This window comes from Nomascus leucogenys, chromosome 15, assembly GCF_006542625.1.
Source record: "Nomascus leucogenys isolate Asia chromosome 15, Asia_NLE_v1, whole genome shotgun sequence".
In the NCBI taxonomy this organism is placed as follows: domain Eukaryota; kingdom Metazoa; phylum Chordata; class Mammalia; order Primates; family Hylobatidae; genus Nomascus; species Nomascus leucogenys.
The window spans coordinates 31485634-31511177 of record NC_044395.1 but is presented as its reverse complement, the minus strand read 5'-3'; the positions used below and the strand labels follow the sequence as shown (position 1 = coordinate 31511177).

The following is a 25544-nucleotide window of genomic DNA, read 5'->3' as shown; positions in this document are numbered from 1 at the left end:
GTAGTTAACATTATATTTGATAGATTCCACTATATGTTTGCATTTAGTTGTAGTCCATTTATTCTCAATGCTATACAGTATACCTTTGTGTAATTATATGTATTTCTGTTGATGGACATGTTGGTAGTTTTGAGTTTGGGATGATTATGGGTAATGCTGCTATACCTTTAGGTGAGTATATAGATATATTTCTGTTGAGTATATATGTAGGAGTAGAATTGCTAGGCCACAGGGTATGCATTTTTTCACCATTACTAGTTAATGCCAAATAGTATTCCAAGAGAATTTTCTGTTTGTTTAAAAGATTTTTTTAAAATTCTACATCAGAAGTACACATAAATGTACAATTCAATAAATTTTCCATAAATTGAACCTATGTAACTTGCCCAAAATAAAAAAAAATAAAAACAGCATTATCAGTGCTTTAGAAGTGCCTTCCTCCTACTCCTTTCTACGTACGACCCAACATTCCCCACCTCATACGTGGGTAACTACTTTCCTGAACCACACGAACTGTTGTTTTTAATATTTGACACGGATATTTTTTGGAGGATATAGTCTAATACTTTTTTCAGCTTGCCTAAAAACTTGGTAATTTTCCAAAATGCTTTTGAATATTTATTTGACTTTTATACTACCACTATGAGGCTATTAGTGTTAGTGCCCTTTCACAAAAGAGAAAAACGAAACAGAATTTGAATGATTTATCATTGTGTTTCACATTTGTGATAGAATTAATTAATAGCATTGTAAGACATAGATATATAAATAGATATCTTACACCATTATGTTTTGAATAAAAGGCAGATGCTTTAAAATGATATTGAATCTGAGTAAAAATCTGTTAAATCTTGATTACAGAATTTTCTGACATGAAGGAACTTCCACATGTATAGAATTAAATGCCAAAAAAGAGAAAAAGTTCTAACTCTTGGGAACAATTGGTATTGAGAGTAATAGCCATGTGACCTAGAGCAAGTTTCCTAATCTTTAAGCCTGAGTTTCCTGATCTTTAAATTAGGAATAATAGTAGACACTACCTCAGTTTATTCGAATATCCAGAAGTTTAAATTACAAAAGCCACATGAAGCATTTAACATTTAGTACCTTTTAATATATGGAGTTAAGCTATCAGTAATTGTTGGCTGTTATTATTATTGCTATTGTTGTAATTTAAGTTCTATTCATTTTATTTTATCCTGAACAACATAAAATTTGTTTTGAGAAAAATAGGTAGAAAAAAATAAGATTTTCTTATAAAAATTCTATAAAATATTTCACATAATGGCTGCTGTTTCTGTTTTATAAGTTGAAAGATACACTAATATGTCTGTATTCCTTAATGACTTATCAATGACTGGCTAACTTATCAGTGACTGACTAAATGATAAAGGTATCATTTAGTGAGCATCAGGACAACTAGAAATTTGAGTCCTGGTGAAGTGCTTTGTTTAGTCACTGTTGACAATAAGATGTAGGCAGGTAACAACTTTATTCTTCCACTATCTAGGTCCCCTTATCCTGCAGGAGGCAACCTAAATCCTTTATGTTCCAAGGCATGTAGATAATCAATTTTTGTCATATCTCTAAATTTTATAGTAATGAAATAGAACTATGCTAGTAATGCTAACAATGAAGTTTATTAGCTAGTTTAAATGTAGTTATGTGTCTCCTGTATTTACTGTAGATCTGAGATTTAATTCTTACATTTTAACATTACCACAAAATTGTGATGACAAGGATATTTCTGTTGCAAAATGAAATAATATCTTATACAAGAAGTTCCTGACCAACATGGTGAAACCCTGTCTCTACTAAAAATACGAAAATTAGCGGCGTGGTGGCATGTGCCTGTAATCCCAGCTACTCAGGAGGCTGAGGCAGGAGAATCGCTTGAACCTGGGAGGTGGAGGAAGCAGTGAGCTGAGATCGAGTCATTGCACTCCAGCCTGGGCGACAGAGTGAGACACTGTCTCAAAAAAACAGAAAGTTCCTTTGTGGTTTTTTAATATTATATTTCTCTTCTATTAAAATAGAAGGTGGATAGTTAACTATGTAAAATCATGACATTTAGAAGAGTGTAATGTGTGAAGGTGTTTTGTAGAGTTTCCCTGTTAATCAGATTATTTTATAAACTGACAGTTTCATCAAATGTGTAAAATTATGTTTTGGATAGGTTCTCTTAAGGAATTTCCAATTTAAGTAGCCAGGATTGTGTGGCAGATAATTCAGATAATCTGACTGGATTCAGGGTACCTCATTTCTATTTCAGATCTTCGAGATTGTATAACTTTCTCATTTTGGTGCCTCAGCCTCCCTATCCCTTAGGAAGGTGTCTCCATATGTATAATTGTATAATATTAATATTTCTATCTTTGCTATAAGGATTAAGTGAATTTATACATGTAAAATATTTGGAAAATTTTACTTGATTAAAAAATCTCAAATATTTACTACTATTAATATTAATAGTCATTTGAATAAATGATTTAGTTGTATTAAATATCTTTTGCTACATGTTATAAATATAACTCAAGCCAGGAATTTAGTTAATATTTTAGAAATGAAATTAATAAGAGTATTTTTTTAAAATTATAGGTGCCAAAGATGTACAATGGGAATTTGTACATGGTTTACTTGAAAATGCTATTTATGGAGGACGTATAGACAACTATTTTGACCTTAGAGTTCTTCAGTCATACCTGAAGCAGTTTTTTAATTCTTCAGTTATTGATGTATTCAACCAAAGGAACAAGAAAAGCATTTTTCCATATTCCTTATCTCTACCACAATCCTGCAGCATTTTGGTAGGTAAAATGAATGATTTTCAATCTTTCCAGGTAGATATGTGAATCGTTTCTTACATTGTTAAATACACGTTACTTCTTTTCAAATACGCAAGTAATTATTCACAGTTTGAATTATTTATTATGACAATATATGGCTTGATTCTCTCAACTTTAGTAAGGCATCCTAAAAACTTTTGAGTACTTACTGAAAGTTGGGTGGTTGATCATAATAATAGGCTGGTATGTAGACAGATCTTGAAGGGAGTGGCCAAAGAAAATTCAAATAAGGTAGGACTGCTGTGAAAAGCTGAAGTGGGAGAATATGCACTTCATAGTAGGCATGAGTATACTCTCATATATTGAAAAATCTGAAAGAAGACAAATATTTAATAAATATGTGTCTTCAGTTTCTGGCTTGTACACTTAAAGCTTGTCTAAATATATAAAAGGAATTTACTTTGTTTTTCACAGCAACATTTTGTGTATTTATTTCAGCCAGCTGTAGCTTTTTGCCTTGAGCCATCACGTGAAAGCCTCCTAGAATGTATTCATCTTTTCCAGAAAATAGTAATAAGTGTAGCCGAAAGATTTCAATTCTAATTTATTTTGCCATAAACCTGTATGTGTATAAGTGTGCAAATAATGCTTTATTAGAGCACTATAATTATACAGCTCTTCATGAATTACAAAGGCATATATCTATTCACTTATGTAGTTCTCTCAGTTTTGTGCTATTTCCTTTCATCCAAAGATTTTTCAAGAAAAATTCTTCATTTGGCACATAATTGTCAAAAAATAAAAGTTTAAAAATCACTATTGAGAATATATTACTCTTATTGACTATCTTACTTATTACGTTAAATATCCTGTTTTATTTCTAGTATCTTTAATGTACTCGTTCATTCAATAATATGCATTGAACATCTGCTCAGTGATAGTTCTGTTCTAGGTATTGTGGATATAGTAATGCACCTGTGGAGTTTACCTTCTAGCAGAAGCTTAGAGTGAATGAATAGAGAATATCACATAATTATAGTTTCCGTAGTGTAGTGGTTATCACGTTCGCCTCACACATAATTATTATACATTTAATTCAGATAGTGTACCCCAACAAGTTTTCCAACTCTATTGTTAGAAGCTTACATTGAAAAATACAATTCATACAGAAATGTATACATCATAAGTGCGCAATTCCATGAATTTTCATACATAGACCACATGAGTGTAGCCAGTTCTGGGGTCAAGAAACAGAATATTATTAGCTTCCCAGAAGTTCTCCTTATGTTCCCTTCTAGTTACTACCTCTCCCACAAAGGGTACATCATACTTACTCTAACAGCCTAGTTTTCTTGTTTTTGTGCTGTTGATATAAATTGTATCGCATGGTATATATATATATTTTTATGTACAAGTAAGGGTAAATCAGTCTGAATATGTAACTGCCAATTACTAGTCAGCATATCACTGTATAGTTCTAGATAGAAGACTCTAGCCAGTCTAGACAAGAAGATTTCATAGCTATTTTGAAATAAGCAAAGTGTAAAACTCTACAAAGAGTAAATATTTTTAAATTTATAGGATGACTTATGAGAATCACTGTTTAGCTTTCTAATTGAGTTAGATGAAAGACACTGAATGTTTCCCAGGATAACACATGCATACATATATGCAAACATACACTCATGTACATGTACATATACATTTATACGTATATATTGTGATTGAATACCTTGAGGAGGTTTACAAATGCTAAGCTAAAGGATTGGAAGAATTTCAAAGAACAGCATGACTTTCCAAAATGTGACATATTTACAGGCCCCGGACTTCCTGGAGTCCAACTGTCTCCTTGGAAATACTTCAGGGTCAGCTGCCAAGGATAAGAAAGGATGAGGGGAAGTCAGAGGCCAAGTCCTCCCCATGCCTACTTCAGCAAACATGGTTTAGATGCACGTGCAGTACTTGCCTTAAAACAACTTCTCTTCATGAAAACAAAACAGTTTCCATGTTTAGGCCAAACTGAATAAGTGTTTTTGCCTGCACTTAGTTTTTGATTTAAAGTCATGAGTGAGTAACTGTTGAGATGAATGCTCAACAAGCCAAGCTTATTCAATGTGTAGGGTAATTCTTAGGATGAAATGATAGGATTATCAATGCATTTTATCACACCTCACCAGCAAACTGAAGACTAACTGGAATTGCTCTATTATAAAGTAATTTACAAAGCAGTGCTTGCATTCTAGTGTGTGTCTACACGTTTACAAGATTTCTCTAAGTTAAAAAGAAACAAAAGTAGATTGCTTGAATATATAAATATATATATGTATATAATTGCTTAATTTAACATGAGCACAACTGCACTCTGCAGATTGGGCTTTGGTAAGTTATAGGAAAAAAATTACAGAGCTTTCCTAAAAACATCTAACATAGTAGCTTACATATAGTAGGCATAATCACTCAAATATATTGTAAATAATTCAGAGTCCCTTTGTATGTGGGAGTTAGGATAAGAAAATACAATATCAAATAATCGAAGTGTGAAGAAGTATTAATGGCAGAATACTTCCCATAGATAACTGAGTTAATATCATCCAAAGTGAGATTTATCTAGAAAATAAAAATACAAATAATAATTTAACATTTCAAAGTATTCTTTCTTATTTTAATGATTGTAAGTTCAATCTTTATTTTTTAAAAAAACTGTTTTTCACTTCTTTGTATTTAGGACTATCGTGCTGTCATTGAGAAACTTCCAGAGGACGACAAACCTGGTTTCTTTGGTCTGCCTGCCAATATCGCTCGCTCATCTCAGCGCATGATCAGTTCTCAGGTAACCTAAAAAGAAGATCTACCTTCAAAAAAAGTTGCTAGTGAGCCTGAAGGAGACAAAATTAAACTTGATTTAGTACCATAGACCCCACAAGCTTTATTTAAACATTTTATTTTATTTTCACAACACATTCCAGTTTTACTTTAAATATACTTTTTAAAATATTTGATTTTCTGATTTTTTTTCTTTTTAAACTTTTATTTTAGATTCAGGGGGAAATGTGCAGGTTTGTTACATGGGTAAATTGTGTGTCATAAGGGTTTGGTGTACAGATTATTTCATCACCTAGGTAATAAGTATAGTGCCCAATAGGTAATTTTTCAATCCTTCCTCTCCTGTCACCCTCCACCCTCAAGTAGGCCCTGGTGTCTGTTGTTCCCTTCTTTGTATCCATGTATATTCAGTGTTTAGATCTCACCTATAAGTGAGAACATGTGGTATTTGGTTATCTGTTCCTGTGTTAGTTTGCTTATGAAAATGAGAAATTTATATTCCTTTGAGTATATACCCAATAATGGGATTGCTGGGTCAAATGGTAGTTCTAAGTTCTTTGAGAAATCGCCAAACTATTTTCCACAATGGTTGAACTAATTTGCATTCCCACCAGTGATGTGTAAGCATTCCCCTTTCTCTGCAACCTTGCTAGCACCTGTTATTTTTTGACTTTTTAATAATAGCCAATCTGATGGGCATGAGATGGTATCTCATTGTGGTTTTGATTTGCATTTCTCTAATGATCACAATGTCAAATATTTTTTCATATGTTTATTGGCCGTATGTATGTCTTCTTTTGAGAAGCATCTCCATGTTTTTTGCCCACTTTTTAATGGGCTTGTTTGTTTTTTGCTTGTTAATTTCTTTATGTTCCTTATAGATTCTGGACATTGGACCTTTGTTGAGTACTTAGTTTGCAAACATTTTCTCCTGTTCTGTAGGTTGTCTGTTTACTCTGTTGATAGTCTCTTTTGCTCTGCAGAAGCTCTTTAGTTAGGTCTCATTTGACAATTTTTGTTTGGGTTGCAATTGCTGTTGGCATCTTTGTCATGAAATTTTTGCAAGGGCCAATGTTCAGAATTGTATTTCCTAGGTTGTCTCCCAGGGTTTTTATAGTTTTAGCTTTTACGTTTAAGTCTTTAATCCATTTTGAGTTGATTTTTGTATGTGGTGAAAGGAGTGGGTCTAGTTTCCATCTTCTGCACATGGCTAGGTAGTTAACCCAGTACCATTTATTGAATAGGAAGTTCTTTCCCCACTGGTTGTTTTGTTGAGTTGTCAAAGATCGTCAGATTGTTGTAGGTGTGTAGCTTTATTTCTGGGCTCTCTATTCTGTTCTGTTGGTCTATGTGTCTGTTTCTGTAGTTCTCTTTGTGGAGATCTTTCACCTGTATACTGCTGTTAATACTTCTTATTGTATTATGAAATTATTGTAGTGAATTTTTCCATTCTAGAAGTTCAGTTTGGTTCTTCCTTAAGATGCCTGTTTCATTTTTGAGCTTTTGGATTGATTTACTGGATACCTTGGATTCTTTGGATTGGATTTCAACTTTCTCCTGAATTTTGTTGAGCTTTTTAGCCACATTCTGCATTCTACGTCATTTCAGACATTTCAGTCTGATTAGGGACCGCTGCTGGTGGCCGGGGGATGGGCGTATAGTGGGCACCTTTGAAGGTAAGGGGACACTGGCTTTTCGAATTGCCAGAGTTTTTTCTCTGATTCTCATCTGGTGGGGCTGGCGTTCCTTTAACTCTGATGCAAGTTGGGTGCACTCAGTTGGGTTTGGTTTTGGGCGCTTTCAGAGGGCCAAGGCTCTGTACAGTGTCTTTGTTTGTGGGTGAATTCTTGCTCTTGGTTTCCGGCATCTATTAGCAGAATAATGTTTAGTGTTGTAGTTTGGGCTGCAGCCCAATAGATGGCGCTTAGGAGTAGTGGCTGGTAGGCTGTTACTCAGCCCTGTGGTTTTTTTATATTTCCTTGTTTTCGCAGGCACGTTCTTGGGAGTGGAGGGAGGGGCAGGTAATAAAACCATCTCACCAGGGACCCGTCCTTGGCTTTGAGTGAGCCTCTTCTGATCATTGGCTCCTTGCCCGGGTTTCTTGTGCTATGCGTTCGGGGTGGTGGGGCTCCCTCTGAGAGGCTGCAGCCAGGATAGGCCGGCCATATGCTTTCTGGACCATCCTTGTGGAGGGAGGTACGACCCGCCTCTGTGCTGGCCCATAAACCTGCACGTCCCACCCCTCTCAGTGATCTGAGGGTGGGCGCTTCTCCCCAGCTCCAGTGCTGGCCGCAGATCTGGGCTCAGTACTCCTGAGCTGCAGACAGCATTCCGGGGACACTGGAACAGCCCTTGGCTTGGGGTCAGACTCCGGCTGCACAGGGGGATCTGAAGTGCCCCTAGGTTACTTGGAAAATACTCAGATAGTGCAGAGCACTCAGGCAGGGCTGTGGAGCTGCGTTGTGCACACGATCCTGCGGGGTGGCTATGGAGGGGCTCGGGAGTGGGAGGGCCTGCAGAACAGATGTAACCCAATCCTGTGCGGGAAGCCAGCCTGCTGTCTCTCGGCCTGGCAGTCAGCTGATGCTAGAGCCTCTAGGAGAGTGATGGGGACCCCTGGGGGAATGGACACTTATGGCCTTACTCTAGTACAGCTGTCCTGCACACAAAAGCTCCTGAGCTCCACACCAGCTGAAGCACTGTTTCTGCCTAGTCTCCAGGCAGATCCTCCGCCAGCTCACACATCCATGGGGGATGCACGGTACCATGAGCTAGGATCCCATAGGTCCAAGGTGAGGGTGAGATGTCCCTCAGTCTCCTCACTCATCACTTCCTCAGGAGTTGCTTGTGGCCGGGAACAGCCCCGAGCGTTATGTTAAGGCACACAGGGTTCCAGCTTCCTTCCTCTTCACCCTGAGCATCAGCGTCACTTCTCCACTCTCGGTAGTGTTTTCTTCCCAAAGATCTGCCCAAATTTTGTTGGGTTACTTGATAATTTGGTATCTCTCAGTGGGAATGGTTCTTCCTGGCTGCATCTAGTCAGCCATCTTGTCCAGCCCTCTCTATTTTAATGTTTAAACTCAAGTTCTACCCAAATACATACGTTTGTGTGTGTATAATACATATATTTGAATAGTCACATAAAATTTTACAATACTTAAGCAAATAAGGTTAATATAATTAAAAGGTTATTAAAAGAATAAAAGATTATTTCATAGACTCCAATAAAGGATTTGCTTTGGGAACCTTACCAATAGAAGTTCAAGAGCCTTCTCTTGAAAGTTGTATTATTAACAGAACATGGCTTCTGCAACTGCTAGTCTCAGTATCATTCAGGTTCTAGGGGAATCTCATTTAGCATAGTTTGGATCAATTATCTAATGAAGGTAATAGGGTAAGATAGAGCAGATACAGCCTTAGAGACTTAGGGATACAGGAGAAGAAATACAGAATGTTCAGCATCTTCATCTTCCAGGGAGGCCAAGCAAAGCAGCAACCTATATACAGAACTTATTTTGCTCCTGGACCATTGACAAGAGCCAAGGGTGTGAGGGTCATCTTGGTACTGGGAAGCTGTAACCTTAGTTTCCCACCAATCTTCTATTTCATGTTAGCTACAAAAGTCCAGTGCTTGTATACCAACACATAGCTCCCCAGGCTAAGTGGAGTCCCAAGGAACAGAGGTTTCATGACAAACGAGGCAGATAAAACACTCCATGCTTATCTTAACTACGTAGTTTCTAAGGAAATAGTTTGAGAAGATAGATGCCAATGTTATTGCCCCAGACTGTCCTGATTCAACCCAGATTTCATTTTACTTTTTACTCACTCAAATATACCAAAAAATTATCCCAAATTTATCATAATATGATCTAATTTCTACTAGTTTGTCTTGCCTTAGTATTCCAATTTTTATGAATACTTTTGGGATGAAACGAAGATAACATTCTTCCTAAGGTTTTTTGGTAACACATATTTTCTTATTTGTATTTTAACTGTCAGTCTGTTTCACTACTTATTTACTTGAGTACTTATTTTTTTATTACCATTTTTTACGTAAAAGGGTTTCGCAGTGCTTCAGTTATTGTAACATTTTATTTTTCGAACTATAAAGATGTATATGCAACTGAACTAATAGAATTTATATATTTAGAGATTTTTTTCATTCCAAGCCACATTTAAATGCCCTTATTTGAAAGTAAATATTCAGATACTGCAAAGTTTGATTCGACACCATGCCTATTAATGTACTTGACAAAAAGTAGATTAGAAAACATTATTTATCATGCACAAATTCAGGGATATAAGAACTGATATTGCGTCAGGTATTTGATGATTTAGGCTTTTAAGGACAGGCTAATGCCAAAGTTGTATAACCAGTTTTCTACAAATATGAAGGCCAAAAATGAGTACATACATTCAAGGCAATGACTACAAGTTGTATCTGTCTACTGCAAATTGTTGATTATACTTATGTCCAGATGCTGTGTGTCAGTAGTTAGCAGTTTTTTTCTTTTTGTAACCTGCTGCAGTATACACACCACATGGCATTCTCAGCCACATCAGCTAATACACTCTTTTCCTCAACTTTTCCACTGTTATAATTCCTGTAGGGATGTTACATTAACCAAAATGTAAAAGTCAAAAGCAAGAGACTTTGGGTTTTGTTTTTGATGGTGAGGAGGGGGAGAGATAAATTTGATATATTAGTTTGAATTGCCCATGCAATAATGTTTATTTGAGTTGCCATAAAATATCTATTTGGAAATGTCTAGTAGGAACATAGACTAAATAAACGTAGGACAGCCTTCAGATGTAGATATAATAAAAAAGATTTGACAAAAAAGCAGTACATCTGTGAAAGAGGAAGCTGTGGGAATTAGAGATTGATTGCTGGGGAGGATGAAACAGAAAAGAAAGATGCCTGAAGGTAGAATCCTGGGAAATATCTATGATTAACACATACTTAGAGATGGGAAAATCTTTGAAAGAATTTTAGCAAGAGTGACTACATTCAGAAAACAAGACAAGCAGAAGAGCTTTAAAAGAGAGTCTTCAGGTGATGGGAGTGAGTGATGCTGGTTGTTCAGGGAGTGGAAGAGGAGGGCTAAGTTATAAAGAATTGGGCATTTTTCAGTATTTCAAAATCTTTTCTAGAATCATCTCTGTAGAATGTTGGAAGATAGAAATCTAATTGCAATAGTTTGGGAGGGAAAGTGGGTGAAAAAGTGATGCAAATGAATATAGGTGATTAATTTAGGAAATTTGGCACTGACCAGAACCTCTGTCTCTGCCAATAAAAGTTAAAGGCAAAATGTAAGTAATCTAATGTGAATTCAAGATTCAGGGAGAAATTGTTATTATTGATGTTGGAAGAAACTGAAGCATGTTTTTTTTTTCCGTATTCTCTTACACGATTCTGAGTTATTCAAGGGTAGAGCATGTATTTTTCTTTTTCTTTTTCTTTTTTTTTTGTTGTGGGGGTGGTGTGCCAGTACCTGTTTACTGAGTGTACCCTTAGTATCCTTAGTACTTTCTATTAATGAATATTGCTTTTGTTTTAAAGATGTATTTTACATTTAAAGCAACTATAAATATCGTTTGAGTTGATTCAAAGAATATCTTAAAATATTTTTGCTATTAGCGTTTTTTGGCTATAGGCATTTCAGTATTTCTTTATATTTTTTCTAGAATTACTCTTGCCACTGCTTTTGCTTATTTAAATTCTTCATTCAATACCCAGTCCAAAGCTTATCCTCTCCTGAGGTATTTGTATTGATCCTCTGGTATTTTTTACTTTTATTTATCTCAGCTATCCAACATTATTTGCATCTAATATAATATTAGAATAGGTTTTGGAATGTAAAGGCGAATAAAAATAGTCCGTGTTTTGAAGGAATTCAGTTTAGTGGGGAGAGAAATGTGTAGAAAAATTCCCACTGCCACATAAATGGTAATATAGAAAGATGTATTCTACTAAGTATGTATCTTGTGAATTTATATCTGAATAAATATATGTACTTTTCATTTCATTGCTGAAGAAAAACTTCTTGCATGAATTAGATCATTTGTGTTATGTTTGTACGAATTCGTGCAATCAAGACAGTTTGACTAAATGAGAAACACTTTAAAATTAAGCTAAATTAAGTTCTTCTGAAGAAATCTTTAAAGCAGAAATTATACTTCTAACTTCAGACTTAGTAATGTTTGAAATTTTGCTTCTTTTAAATTAAAAAAGTAATTGTAGTTTCTACAGCTTTTTGTTGGTTAAAACAGACTTTTGTTTCAGAAAATGAAAACTAAACAATAAATTTTTTAAATAACTAAAGCTCTAACCTATTTTCATTAATATATATCTTTATTTACCCAGATAGGACAATATCTTCTATGTGTTATGTATATTAACTTTTGTCTCCCCAGATAAATAAAACAGTTAAAATAGCACTTAGTAAATAGTAGGTCCCTTTATGGCAATGCTATTCTCTTCATCTCCTTTATGTCCCTCCTCCTCTTGTACCAAAACTGGCCGGTCACAGTACTTTTATCTTTCTAATTAAGCAGCATGTGGCACCAGCAGAGTCAGACACCGAGACAAAAACTATACTTCTTTCACTGGATTTCATACATTGGAATATTAGTAGTCTTTGCTTGCTGGTGATCATACTTGGAGTGAAAGAAGGAAGGCAGTTGTAGTCAATAATAAGTAAACCTCAGTGATGTAGAGAGCTTGAAAGAGCATTGTTTCTACTCTTTTGACAATAGAAGCCAGACAAACTGCAAATTTATAACTTGCTTTGAACCTCTCAGAGATGAAATTGCAGGGCAAAAACTATGAAATCTAAGGAGATGCAGTTGCCTAAAAAGAAGTGACACAACACAAACATTTGCTTACCTGGGACATATGCACCTAGGCACTGTTAAGAATTCAGTTAGAATTCTTAACAGTTAATAGTTAATAAATAAATAGTTAAAAAATAAATTCTTAATAGTTAATAAATTGGTCAAGGCCAAGTGTAGGCTGCTAGCCTGTGAGGGCAACTGATATAGCTGTTCTTACCCCCTTACAGGCTTTTTCTCCATGGCCTCTTACCTGATGAGAGTACTCAGGAGCTTTTTTTGTGACAGAAACCTAGGGGAGAGAAACACAGCTATTTTGTGGGGAGGGGTCCATAAAACTCTGCCCCTACCCTAAATAAAAGGAATCTGTAGACCCCTCCTTAAATAAAAGTTATCTTCAGAGGAATTTGAAACCTGCACTGCAAAAATCACCCTCAAATCCAGCCCAACTCCTCATTTAACACAAATCCCTAAAGGCCTATCAGAAAGAAAGTTACATGCATTTGTAAGCTTTAAAACTTCCTTAGTCTTTACTGCTCTAGACAAAATGTTCAGCTTTCAAGAAAACATTACAAAGTATATGAAAATGCAAGAAAAGATACCACTCCAAGAGACAGAACAATCCAGAGAACCAGAATAAGATAAGACACAGATGTTGGAACTACCTAACAGAAAATTTAAAATAGTTACAATTTTTATGTTAAAAGTTCTGACGAGGCCAGGCGCAGTGGCTCACACCTGTAATCCCAGCACTTTGGGAGGCTGAGGTGGGCAGATCACGAGGTCGGGAGATCGAGACCATCCTGGCTAACACGGTGAAACCCGGCTCTACTAAGAATACAAAAAATTAGCCAGGCGTGGTGGTACGTGCCTGTAGTCACAGCTACTCGGGAAGGTGAGGCAGGAGAATTGCTTGAACCCGGGTGGCGGAGCTTGCAGTGAGCCAAGATTGTGCCACTGCACTCCAGCCTGGGTGACAGAGTGAGACTCCATCTCAAAAAAAAAAGTTCTGATGAAAAAGCATAATATGCAAGATTAGATGTTTAATTTTAGCAGAGATATGCAAACTATAAGAACTAATAAAATGAAAGTGCTAGAAATAAAAAGCAAAGTAACAGAGATGAAGACTGTCTTCAACAAGTTTATAGACTTGATATAACCAAGGAAATAATCAGTGAAATTGAAGATAGAGCAATAGGAGTTACCCAAACTGAAACATAAGGAGAAAAAAAGTGGAAAAGAAAAATAGAACAAAGCATCCAGGAATTGTGAGACAAAATCAGACAATCTAACCATTGTATAATTAGTACTCACAAATCCACAAAGCTTAAAGGACACCATGCTGGATAAATTTCCACCACCTCACCCTCTCTTAAAAAACACGCACACATAGGCATAACATATTAAAACTGAAAAAGACTGCAATACTGAAGCTAGCAGCAGGTTAGAGAAAGTATTGTGGGGGAAACACACACCACATACAAACAAACAAATATTAGAGCAGCTTTTTCCTCAGAAGCCATTCAAGTCAGAAGCTAATGGAATCGTGGTAACTTTAAAGTGCCGAATGAAAAAACTGGAAACCACAAATTCTAACTCAGCAAAATACCTTTCAATATGAAGTCAAGTCTTTCTTGGCTGGGCACAGTGGCTCACGCCTGCAATTCCAGCACTTTGGGAGGGCAAGGTGGGCAGATCACTTGAGGTCAGGAGTTCGAGACCACCCTGGCCAACATGGTGAAACTCCGTTTCTACCAAAAATATAAAACATTAGCCGGGTGTGGTGGCACACACCTGTAATCGCAGCTACTCAGGAGGCTGAGGCAGGAGAATCACTTGAACCTGGTAGGCAGAGGTTGCAGTGAGCCAAGATCGTGCCACTGTACTCCAGCCCAGGCGACAGAGCGAGACTCCAACTCAAAAAAAAAAAAAAAATCTTTCTTAAATAAAACAGAATTTATTGCCAGCAGACTTACTCTATAAGATTCTTACAGGAAGTTCTTCAAATAGAAGAGCTATAATGACATATTAACACACATTTGAATGTTTACAAGCCAAATAACTTTCTGTTTATAATTTTGATACATAGCAATCATAAAAGTATTTCCGTATTTTTGAATTCCAAGTTGAATTGTTATAAAATTGTATGTGTAAAAAAAGTAGAATTATTATAAGTTTTATGTGTTGTTTGTTTGTTTGTTTTTTGAGACGGAGTCTCACTCTGTTGCCCAGGCTGGAGTGCAGTGGCGCAATCTCAGCTCACTGCAAGCTTCGCCTCCTGGGTTCATGCCATTCTCCTGCCTCAGCCTCCTGAGTAGCTGGGACTACAGGTACCCACCACTTCACCAGGCTAACTTTTTGTATTTTTAGTAGAGACGGGGTTTCACCGTGTTAGCCAGGATGGTCTTGATCTCCTGACCTTGTGATCCGCCCACCTCAGCCTCCTTATGTGTTTTTAAAGAGGAGGTTTCTGAAAACCTTAACTGTGTCATTGAAACTCAGTTCTACTATACTAGCCTTCCCAACAGGAAAGCCTATATTCATGGGAGGGAGTGCATGCATGGTTGTGGATATGGGTGCACATGACTATTTTTTAATGGGATATGGATTTGGTGGATTTTACCAATAAGTTGTTTCTAAGGATATATTTTAATTCTAATGTATCTTATCTGTCAAAAATCCAATAAATAGAAGAAAGTTAATAGAAAATTTTGTCATAATCATTTAAGGACCATAGAAAATTAACTTTAATGTAGAAATTTCTTTTTCTCTTTTAGTGGAAATTAGATGTTGAAACATCTGTAATAAGTTCAACTCTAGGAGGTTTCTTTTATTCAGTAATATCATGGTTTTATCTAGCTGTTTTATCTCTTTTAAATTCTTATTTTTCCTTTAAATGTTTGCATTTGTTAATAACAATTCAGTGATGGCACATTCTCTAGGCTAAGAACACTTGCAACATGTTGCCTGGAAAGAAATGGTGTAAAATTTGTTATTTTTGGACAAAAGTCAGAAAAATATGGGCCAACTTTACCTTTGAAAATATCCTTACTAATTTAATGATTTGAATGAAATCGAGATACAATAAAATCTTAATTTAAAATTTTTCCATCTCTGTTAATTCCTGAGGCAAACACAATAATCTATTCTAGTCTCTTCACCAGGTAGCTGTGTGGCTAGTAAAACATTGAGGATTCTACTGGTAAAGAAAAAAAGCAAGCAAGGATGGTGGGGTAAATTTAGGTATTTCTGGCACAGATAGGGTAGAACAGAATTTGGCTACAAGGAATATCTATTGTAAATCAATTATAAATTATAAATCAATTGGAAATTGGATAAATCAGTTTGCAAATTATAAATATCAAATGTAAAATTTGGTTTTCATTCTAACAATTCCATGTAATGAAGTGTTTTTTAATTACAAAAACCATTTTTAGTTACCAAAATCAGTTTTAGTTGGCATTTTATTACTTTTTAAAATAAATTCAAAGTTCAGTATCAGTATCTAGTATGTAACATCAATATAAATAGCCTATAAATACGTGTCTTAAATTTGAAGATTGTGATGTACTCCAGCAATGGAAACACATTAAGTACCCAAGAAACGTCCATTTAAATTTGCAAATGTTCTGGTAAGCAAATTTCTTTATAATTAAGGTAGAGAGGATTTTTGTTTCATGGTAGAATTGGTTGCTTGTAGAACAAAGACCACAGTAGACTACGACAGTATGATAGTTTTGCAGGATATAAAGATTGCTGTGAAGTAATCTTTCCACATGCTGCAGAGAGAAGGGTATTTTCTAGTAATCTTCTCTGCAACGTTCAGCTGTAAAATGAACCTTTTTAAACAAACAAACAAAAAACAGCAGAGAAACCAAGTGTTCCTTAATTATTCACCTTGAAGAATTTGGAATTATTTCTTCAATTTAGCAAAATATATTGCCCATAATTACCATATGTATTAGGGCTTTCATGGATTAAAATACCATCTTTGGAAAATGACTTCAAGAGGTATTTTTCAATGTCCCTTATTTTGTCATGGCATTTCTTTGATTTAGCATCCCATAATGCATTTTAAAAGCATCTATCAGCATTTTAAAATTTGTTTCTGTAGGTCAGTGTTGACATTTCCCTTTGAAAAAAAGAAGAAATGAGGGAATGGGAGGAATAGGCAACATGCAAGTTGATAGACTGATAAACATATATTTCCAACCTCTTCAATGACTATACAGTTATTGGTCCCTTAAGTTTTTACATAACAGAGCTGCCTGCCCTGGTTTATGTGGAATGTTTCAATCAGAAGCTTCTACTAGTTTCAAAAGTAGAAATATGGAAAAGTTAGAAGCTGTTAGAAATTTCTGATCTAGGAATGAAGGAGAAAAATAGGATGTTTGGTGGGAGAAAAACATAGCTTCTGGCCATGAGATTAGCAGAGAGGAGAAAAATATGCTTTTGAGAAATGTTTTTTTAAATGGGAACCTGTACAAGGAATCTCTATAAGTCTAAGTACAGTGATACAATTTTTATATTGCTAGAATTATATGAAATACCGTTACTAACCCAGCCATCATTTATTACAAACCAAACTATGCCAGATAGCTTCACTTAAATCTCTTTTAAAATTGTGATTTTATCTTTTCCCACATACAGTTCATTAGTTTTTAGTGTATATGTGGTGTTATCCTTTTAACCTGTGTTTATGATGATGATGATGATGATAATGATTTTTATACTTCTTGTGCTCCCTGTAATAGGTTTTGTGGTAAACATTTTATGTGAATTATCTCACTTAACTCTCAGAATAAGAGAGGTTAGTGTTCAAACTCATTCTATGCTTGAGGTTATTGAGGCCCAGGGAGGTTTTTATTTTTCCCAAGATCACATCTTTAGAAAGTTACTAAACTAGAACTTAAATGTGTTACTGAATAGTGGTTCATGCCTGTATGACACACTCACAGAGCAAGGGTAAATAACTTGTGTTATGAGATTCAGTCGCTTTTCTCCAAAAAGGTTTCACTTACCACATAACCTTCTTATATGGGGAAAGAAAAAAGATCTCTTGCTAGGCAAAAGTAATTGGCAAAATATTCTTCTCTTGTTTTGTATTTTTTATGGCTACTTAGTAGTTGTACATATTTATGGGGTACGTATAATATTTGTTAAAAGCATACACCGTGTAATGATCAAATCAGGGGAATTGCAGTATCTGTCACCTCAAGCATTTGTCACTTTTTTGCATTGAAAACATTCCAGATCCACTTCTCTAGTTATTTTGAAATATACGATAAATTACTATTAACTATAGTTTCCCTGTTGTGCCACCAAACACTAGGTCTTATTACGACTATCTAACTGTATTTTTGTACCCACTAGCCAACCCCTTTTTATCCTACCCTCCCTCCCAACCCCTATACACACCCTTCCCATCCTCTGATAACTGTTATTCTACTCTCCTACCTCCATGAGATCAATTTTTTTAGCTCCCACGTATGAGTGAGAACATGCAGTATTTGTCTTTCTGTACCTGGCTTATTTCACTTAATATAATGCCTTCCAGTACTATCCATGTTGTTGCAAGTGACAAGATTTTATTCTTTGTCATGGTGAAATAATATTCCATTTGTTTATGTGTACCATATTTTTTCTTTATCCGTTCATCTGTTGATGGGCACTTAGGTCAATTCCATATCTTGACTATTGTGAATAGTGCCATAATAAACACTGGAGTACAGCTACCTTTCCAATATACTGATTTCCTTTCTTTTGGGTATATACCCAGCAGTGAGATTGCTGGTAATAAACACAGGAGTACAGATACCTTTCCAATACACTGATTTCCTTTTTTTGGATATATACCCAGATTGCTGGACTGTTGGGAACAGGCCCCCAAATCTGGCCATAAACTGGCCCCAAAACTGGCCATAAACAAAATCTCTGCAGCACTGTGACATGTTCCTGATGGCCATGACGCCCACGCTGAAGGTCGTGGGTTTACCAGAATGAGGGCAAGGAACACCTGGCCCACCCAGGACAAGAAAACAGCTTAAAGGCATTCCTAAGCTACAAACAATAGCGTGAGGGATCTATGCCTTAAGGACATGTTTCTGCTGCAGATAACTAGCCAGAGCCTATCCCTTTATTGGCCCATCCCATTGTTTCCCTAAGAATACTTTTAGTTAATCTGTAATCTATAGAAACAATGCTTATCACTGGCTTGCTGTCAATAAATATGTGGGTAAATCTCTGTTCGAGGCTGTCAGCTCTGAAGGCTGTGAGACCCCCGATTTCCTACTCCACATGCTATATTTCTGTGTGTGTGTGTCTTTAATTCCTCTAGCGCAGCTGGGTTAGGGTCTCCATGATCAAGCTGGTCTTGGCACTGGACAATATAGTGTTTCTATTTTTGTTTTTTTGAGGAACATCCATACTGTTCTCCATAGTAGCTTACTAATTTACCTTCCAACTGTGTATGAATATTCTGCTTTCTCCACATCCTCCCCAGCATCCATTATTTTTTGTCTTTTTGATAAAAGCTATTTTCACTGGGGTGAGATGATTTCTCACTGTGGTTTTGAATTCCATTTCTCTGATGAGTAGTGAGGTTGAGGATTGTTTTCTATACCCGTTGGTCATTTGCATGTCTTCTTTTGAGAAATGTCTGTTAAGATCTTTTGCCTGTTTTTTAATCCAATTATTTGTTACTTTGCTATTGAATTGTTTGAATTGCTTATATATTCTTCTTATTAATCTCTTGTCAGTTGAATAGTGTGCGTATATTTTCTCCTGCTCTTCAGATTGTCTCTTTGTTGATTGTTTTCTTTGCTGTGCAGAAGATTTTTAGCTTGACATGATCCCATTTGTCCATTTTTGCTTTGGTTTCTTGTGCTTTTGAAGTCTTATTTAAGAAATCTTTGTCCAGATTAGTGTCCTGAAGCATTTCCCCAATGTTTTCTTCTAGTAGTTTCACAGTTTCAGGTATTATATTTAAGTCTTTAATCCATTTTGATTTTTGTATATGTTGAGAGACAGCTGTCTAGTTTAATTCTTCTGCATAAGGATATCCAGTTTTCCCAGCACCATTTGTAGACGACACTATTCTTTCCTCAGTGTTTGTTCTTGGGACTTATTGAAGCTGAATTGGTTATAAATGTGTGGATTTATAGCTGGGTTCCTTGTTCTCTTTCATTGCTCTATGTGTCTGTTTTTGGGCCCCTACCATGCTATTTTGGTTACTATAGGTTTCTAGTATAATTTGGAGTCAGGAAATATGATTCCTCTAGTTTTGTTCTTTTTGCTCATGATTGCTTTAGGTATTCTGGATCTTTTGTGGTTCCATATAAATGTTAGGATTTTTTTTTCTATTTCTGTGAAGAATGTCATTGATATTTTGGTAGGGATTACACTGAATGTGGGCGATATGGTCATTTTTACAATATTAATTCTTTCAAGCCATGAACATAGAATATCTTTCCATGTTTTTGTGTACTCTTCAATTTCTCTGTGTATTTTCATATAGCCTCTTTTCAAGCTCACCAGTTCTTCTTCTGCTTGATCAGTTCTGCTGTTGAGACACTGATGTATTTTTCAGTTTGTCAATTGAATTTTTTAGCCAGGAATTCTGTTTTATTTATTTTAAAAATTATTTGAATCTCTTTCTTCAAGTTGTCTGATAGAATTCCTTCTCTGTGTTATCTTGAAGTTTGCTGAGCTTCATGAAGACAGCTGTTTTGAATTTCCTATCTGAGGTCACATGTCTTCATCACTCCAGGATTGGTCACTGGTGCCCTATTTAGTCTGTTTGATGAGGTCATGTTTTCCTAGTTGTTCTTGATGCTTATGGACATTCATCATTGTCTGGGCATTGAAGTGTTATATATTTATTTCTGTCTTTTTGTTATGGCCTTGTTTGTACCTGTCCTTCTTGAGTGGGCTTTGAAGATTTCAAATATAATTGAGTGTTGTTACCAAAGCCTGTAGCTACTACAGCCATTTTAGCATTACCAGGTGCCCTAACCCAGGTATGCTGTGACCCCTACAGACCCCTAGATACATAGCCTTGGTGGACTTGGGCAAGGTAAGGCAGAATTCCCTGAGTTCCCAGGCAGTCTCTTGCTCTTCCCACTCTTTCCCCCAAGTGGAAGGGGTCTTTATGCTTGGCTGCCTTGAGTTGGGGGAGGGGTGATATCTGCACTCCTGTGGTTGGCACAGTTGACTGCATTAGAACACCATGAAAGCCTGAGGCCTCCCAGATCAGTGCAGCTTCCACCAGGGGTCACCCAAGGCCCATGGCCACCACCATGTGGCTGCTGCTGATGTTTATTCAAGGCTGGAGGCCACATATCAAGTGGTAAGTTCTGCTGGGAGTCAGTTTATCCCACCAGGGTTGTAGATTCCCTTCTGGTCCTGGGTGGGTCAAGAAACACCATTCAAGAGCAAAGACCTGCAGTTGAAGGCTTTAGGATTCTACTTGTTTTTGGGCTTTTGGGTTTTACTGTGGCTGAGCTTGTATTCAGTTGCAAGACAAAGTCTTCTGTATTCTTTCCTCTATTTCCCACAAGTGGAAGGAGTCTCTGCACTGCATTGCCTGGAGTTGGGGGAGAGGTGATGCATATACTCCTGGCATCGCTGGAGCCAGCATCGTGCTGGATTGCACTCCAAGCCCAGTCTCTGATGCCAGTGCAGCACTGGGGCTTGCCCAAGTACTATAGTTGCTGTGGCCCAACTGCCACTCAAATTTATTAGAGGCCCAGGCCACTTTATTCCACAGATGTTGAAGTAGGCAGAGACTTGGCTTTCTCCTCCTGGTGATGGATGCTTTCCCTCTGGCCCAGGGATGGTCTGTATGCCCCCTCTGTAAGCACTGGTAGAATTCTGCCCAGTATTGTGTTCCACTGTAGATAGGGCAGCACAGACTTCCAGTGCAGTTTGCCACACTCACTTCACTCTCCCTCTTCCAAACACATAGATTCTTAGTGCTATGCCGCCTGGGTTTGGGGGAGGAATGTTGTAGGTAATGCAAGTTTACCTAGGTTATCCTTCCTACCCTTTTAAATGCCTCTCCCTTTATTATTATGTTAAAGTTAGATACTGTGATTGCACACCTGATTTTTTTGTTTTTATAATAGTGTTTTCTTGTGTTGATAGTTGTTTAATTTGGTGTTCCTGCATGAGGATGATTGCCGGAGGGTTCTATTTGGTCGTCTTGCTTTGCTGTTGTCTAAAGTCAAATCTTAATTACAAATATGTATTTTTTTTTTTTTGCATTCTACAGATACGGAAGCCTGAATGATAGATAAATATATTAATAAAATATTTGCAAAATTAAGAAAATTTGACATTTTGACATTAAGAAAATCTTGACATTAAAATCAATATTATACAGTTGTGTCACCTGCCTATGAAGCCTTATCTTTAGCTTCTATCCTCAGTAATTCTTCACAGCAGTTAACTTTCTTTATTGCTAGACTAAAGTATTTATGTGCAAGTAAAATATTGGGTAAAAATAATTAGGTAATTTGGTATTTAATGAAGTTGTTCATTTCTTCAGTATTATTCAAAGTCCTGTCACATTTTATGGTAAATGTTGACTAAAAGACTCAGTAGAATTTGTGTTCATTGTCATCTTAATACCTTGGTACCTGGATATCTGAAACTCATGGTAGTATATTAAACTCTTGGATTCTGAGGTTGTGTTTTAATACAGCTTTCGTAACTACTGTCTGGCCAGCAGTTTCAAAATGTAATAGCTGCACTGGCCATTGATGCTGGTGGAGGTGAGGTAGTTGCTAGAACGGTTGATTCACTCTGCCAAGAACAAACAACTAATGGCATAAAAAACAAATTATAGTTGTAAAGAAGTGAATATGACCATATGAATTGTTAAGAAAGCTTGTAATAGTTACAAAGGTTAGAGATTTAGAACTCCAAGCAGAATTTGGGCATTAAGTATATAAAATCAATGAGGAACACGAAGCTTTAACATGATTGGTGGAACCTTTTTTTAAAGCCAGAGTGATACAGTCAAAGAAGTGACAAGGCTGTCTACTTGATTATTTTGAAAGCTGCTGTGTCCTATAACTATGCTGTTAAATTTAATAGTAGCACCCAGCTGCTATCTGTATACTTCACTTCTTTATGGAATCAATTCATTCAAAATCTTGGCAGGAGATCCATAAGCGCTAAACTATTCAAATAATTCTCTTGCTTTCTATTTCTCTTTCCTAGAATTTGTTTCCATAAGATTCTAAAAGCAAAACTCAGATCACTTAACAGCTTTTTTATTTTCTTCTGCCTCTTTTAAAATTTAACAGTTATTAAATCCTCAGTTGCAGATTGAGATTATTTAAAGTAATCCTTAAACTGTCATAATTGCCTTTCCAGTTAAATTAAAATCTGGGCAATTTCTCTCAGTGTGGGCGGTTGGCCACTTAGTATTATCTGGGAAGTTAGTTTACAAGGTAGATTCCTAAGTTCTATCCCAGGTCTGTAAAATTAGACTATCTCGAAGTGGGGCTCTGGAATCTATATTTTTTTTTTTTACAAACTTTGTGGCAATTCTTAGGCACCCTTAATTTTGGGAGTATCTGTACTTAGAAGAAACTGTAAAGAATTGCTAATTTTGGTATCCTAAATGTCATCAAATCTGTATATCTGATTCTTTTCTAAAATCTGGCCCAAATAGAGTCACATTTCTCATTTGACTATAGGTTCAGAATTTAAAAAACTTAGTAAAGTACTCCTGGAACAAACTTTAGAAATAATTGATTCCAAACTTAGATACTGCATTCCTAATGTTGTACACTTGTAAACAATAAGCTCTGCAGTATAACCAAGGTTTCTTGATTTATTTCAGTTCTCCCCATTGTAGGCTATTTCCAGAAATTCAGTTCTTTGAAACATTTTTATTTCAACCTGGGCAACATAGTGAGACCCCTTCTCTACAAAAAATTTAAAAATTAGCTGTGTGTGGTGGCGTGCGCCTATAGTCTCAAGTGCTTGGGAGGCTGAGGTGGGAGGATCACTTGAGCCTGGGAGGTCAAGGCTGAAGTGATCCATGATCATGCTGAGAGGTGAAGCCAGCTGGACTTCCTGGGTCGAGTGGGGACTTGGAAAACTTTTCTGTCTTACAAGAGGTTTGTAAAATGCACCAATCAGTGCTGTGTAAAAAGACACCAATTGGCACTCTGTAGCTAGCTAGAGGTTGGTAAAATGCACCAATCAGCACTCTGTAAAATGGACCAATCAGCACCCTGTAAAATGGACCAATCAGCACTCTGTAAAATGGGCCAATCAGCAGGACATGGGTGGGGACAAATAAGGGAATAAAAGCTGGCCACCCCAGCCAGCAGTGGCAAGCTGCTCCAGTCCCCTTCGACGCTGTGGAATCTTTGTTCTTTCGCTCTTCGCAATAAACCTTGGTGCTGCTCACTCTTTGGGTCTGTGCCACCTTTTTTTTTTTTTTTTTGAGATGGAGGCTTGCTCTGTCACCCAGGCTGGAGGGCAGTGGTGCTCATGCTCTTGGCTCACTGCAAGCTCTGCCTCCCAGGTTCAAGTGATTCTCCTGCCTCAGCCTCCCGAGTAGCTGGAACTACAGGTGCCCGCCACCACGCCCGGCTAATTTTTTTTGTATTTTTAGTAGAGATGGGGTTTCACCATGTTAGCCAGGATGGTCTCGACCTCCTGACCTCGTGATCCACCCACCTCGGCCTCCCAAAGCCGCTGCACCTGGCCGGGTCTGTGCCGCCTTTAAGAGCTGTAACACTGCAAAGTTCCACGGCTTCATTCTTGAAGTCAGAGAGACCAGGAACTCAGCAGAAGGAACCAACTCCAGACATATCTTGGGGGCTTGTCTGGGATATTGCCAAGTGGTGAGTACTATGGGACCCCTTTTGCTTGCTATTCTGTCCTATTTTTCCTTAGAATTTGGGGGCTAAACACTGGGCACGCATCGGCCAGTTGAAAGTGACTAGCATGGCCACCGGACTAAAGACACGGGTGTCAGGCTTTCTGGGAAAAGGCTGTCTAACAACCCCCGACTCTTTGGAGTTGGGAGCATTAGTTTGCCTGGAATTAGCTTCTGCTTTTCCTGTACTTCCGGGCTGAGCCGAGGGTTGACAGAGAGGAAAGCCATTCAGCTCCGAGGTCCCTACAAAAAGTTCATTGACCCTGCAGCCATGAACAGAGCTCTCAAAGTTAAGTCGCCCAAGCGCAACTCACCCATCTATCCTATATATCCTGACCCTTGCCTCCTGGGTCCTAATGCCTGTCACACAAACTTCCTCCCACCTCTCTTCTCCAAGGCTAGTCCCGCTTCTAAAAACTGCTCCCTGTCTCTGGTGCTTTTCTAGTTTCTCTTATAAGAATGATTTCTAGTATAAATTTCAGGACTCTGTTCCTTTCTTTAGGCACCCAGGCCCACCAATCAGAAAGACATAATTTTTGCCCAAAGCCCCGTTGGGGGTGGGGAGACTATCTGGAATTTTCGGATCCCCCCTCAGGCAAGCAGGCCTAACAAAAGCTATTCCTGAAGCTAGGATGTGGGGAGCCTCAGAAATTATATCCTTCCTATTCATATGATGAGAAGTGAGGACAAAAGGCGTCACTCTTAGAAAACCAACTCTGGACACAATGCCACTGCATTCCTGTCTGAGCAACAGAACAAGACCTTGTCAATAAATAAAATAAAATAAAACTTTGTTTTCCTCAAATGAGTGTTTTGAACTTAGGACTTTCTGGAATTTGGTAACTGCCAGTTTTGTGCTTCCATTTAGACAAACAAATCTCCCCCAAAAGCGCTTTTCCTATACTGAGTTTGTGATTTGGTTTCATGGCTATAAGAAAAGTGTCATATTATTGCATATCTTATTTAAGACTGTACACTTCAACAATTTCTAGCTGTGATTTATGGAATTAATAAATTCAGAGAAATGATAAAGTACAGTTCTTAGAATAGTCTTCAGCAAAACTACGTCACTTTTAGGAGGCAGTGAATCTCTGGAACAATTTGAGATAAACACTGTGAAACTTCGGTGCAGACCCTTTTGACTTTTGTGCATCTTGTCAGTACCCTATGTGACTCAGAAAAATGTTTTAAAAGTC

The 25544-nt window shown here is 37.0% G+C and overlaps 1 protein-coding gene across 3 annotated transcripts in view; it reads left to right on the top strand.

Moving 5' to 3' along the window:
- Positions 1-25544, top strand: part of DYNC2H1 (dynein cytoplasmic 2 heavy chain 1) — a 380957-nt gene that overhangs the window by 225821 nt on the left and 129592 nt on the right. For all 3 annotated transcript variants that reach the window (XM_030828784.1, XM_030828782.1, XM_030828783.1), the window contains 2 exons: positions 2599-2807; positions 5512-5616. In XM_030828784.1, coding sequence (XP_030684644.1) covers positions 2599-2807; positions 5512-5616 — 314 coding nt within the window. The remainder of the gene's footprint in view (positions 1-2598; positions 2808-5511; positions 5617-25544) is intronic.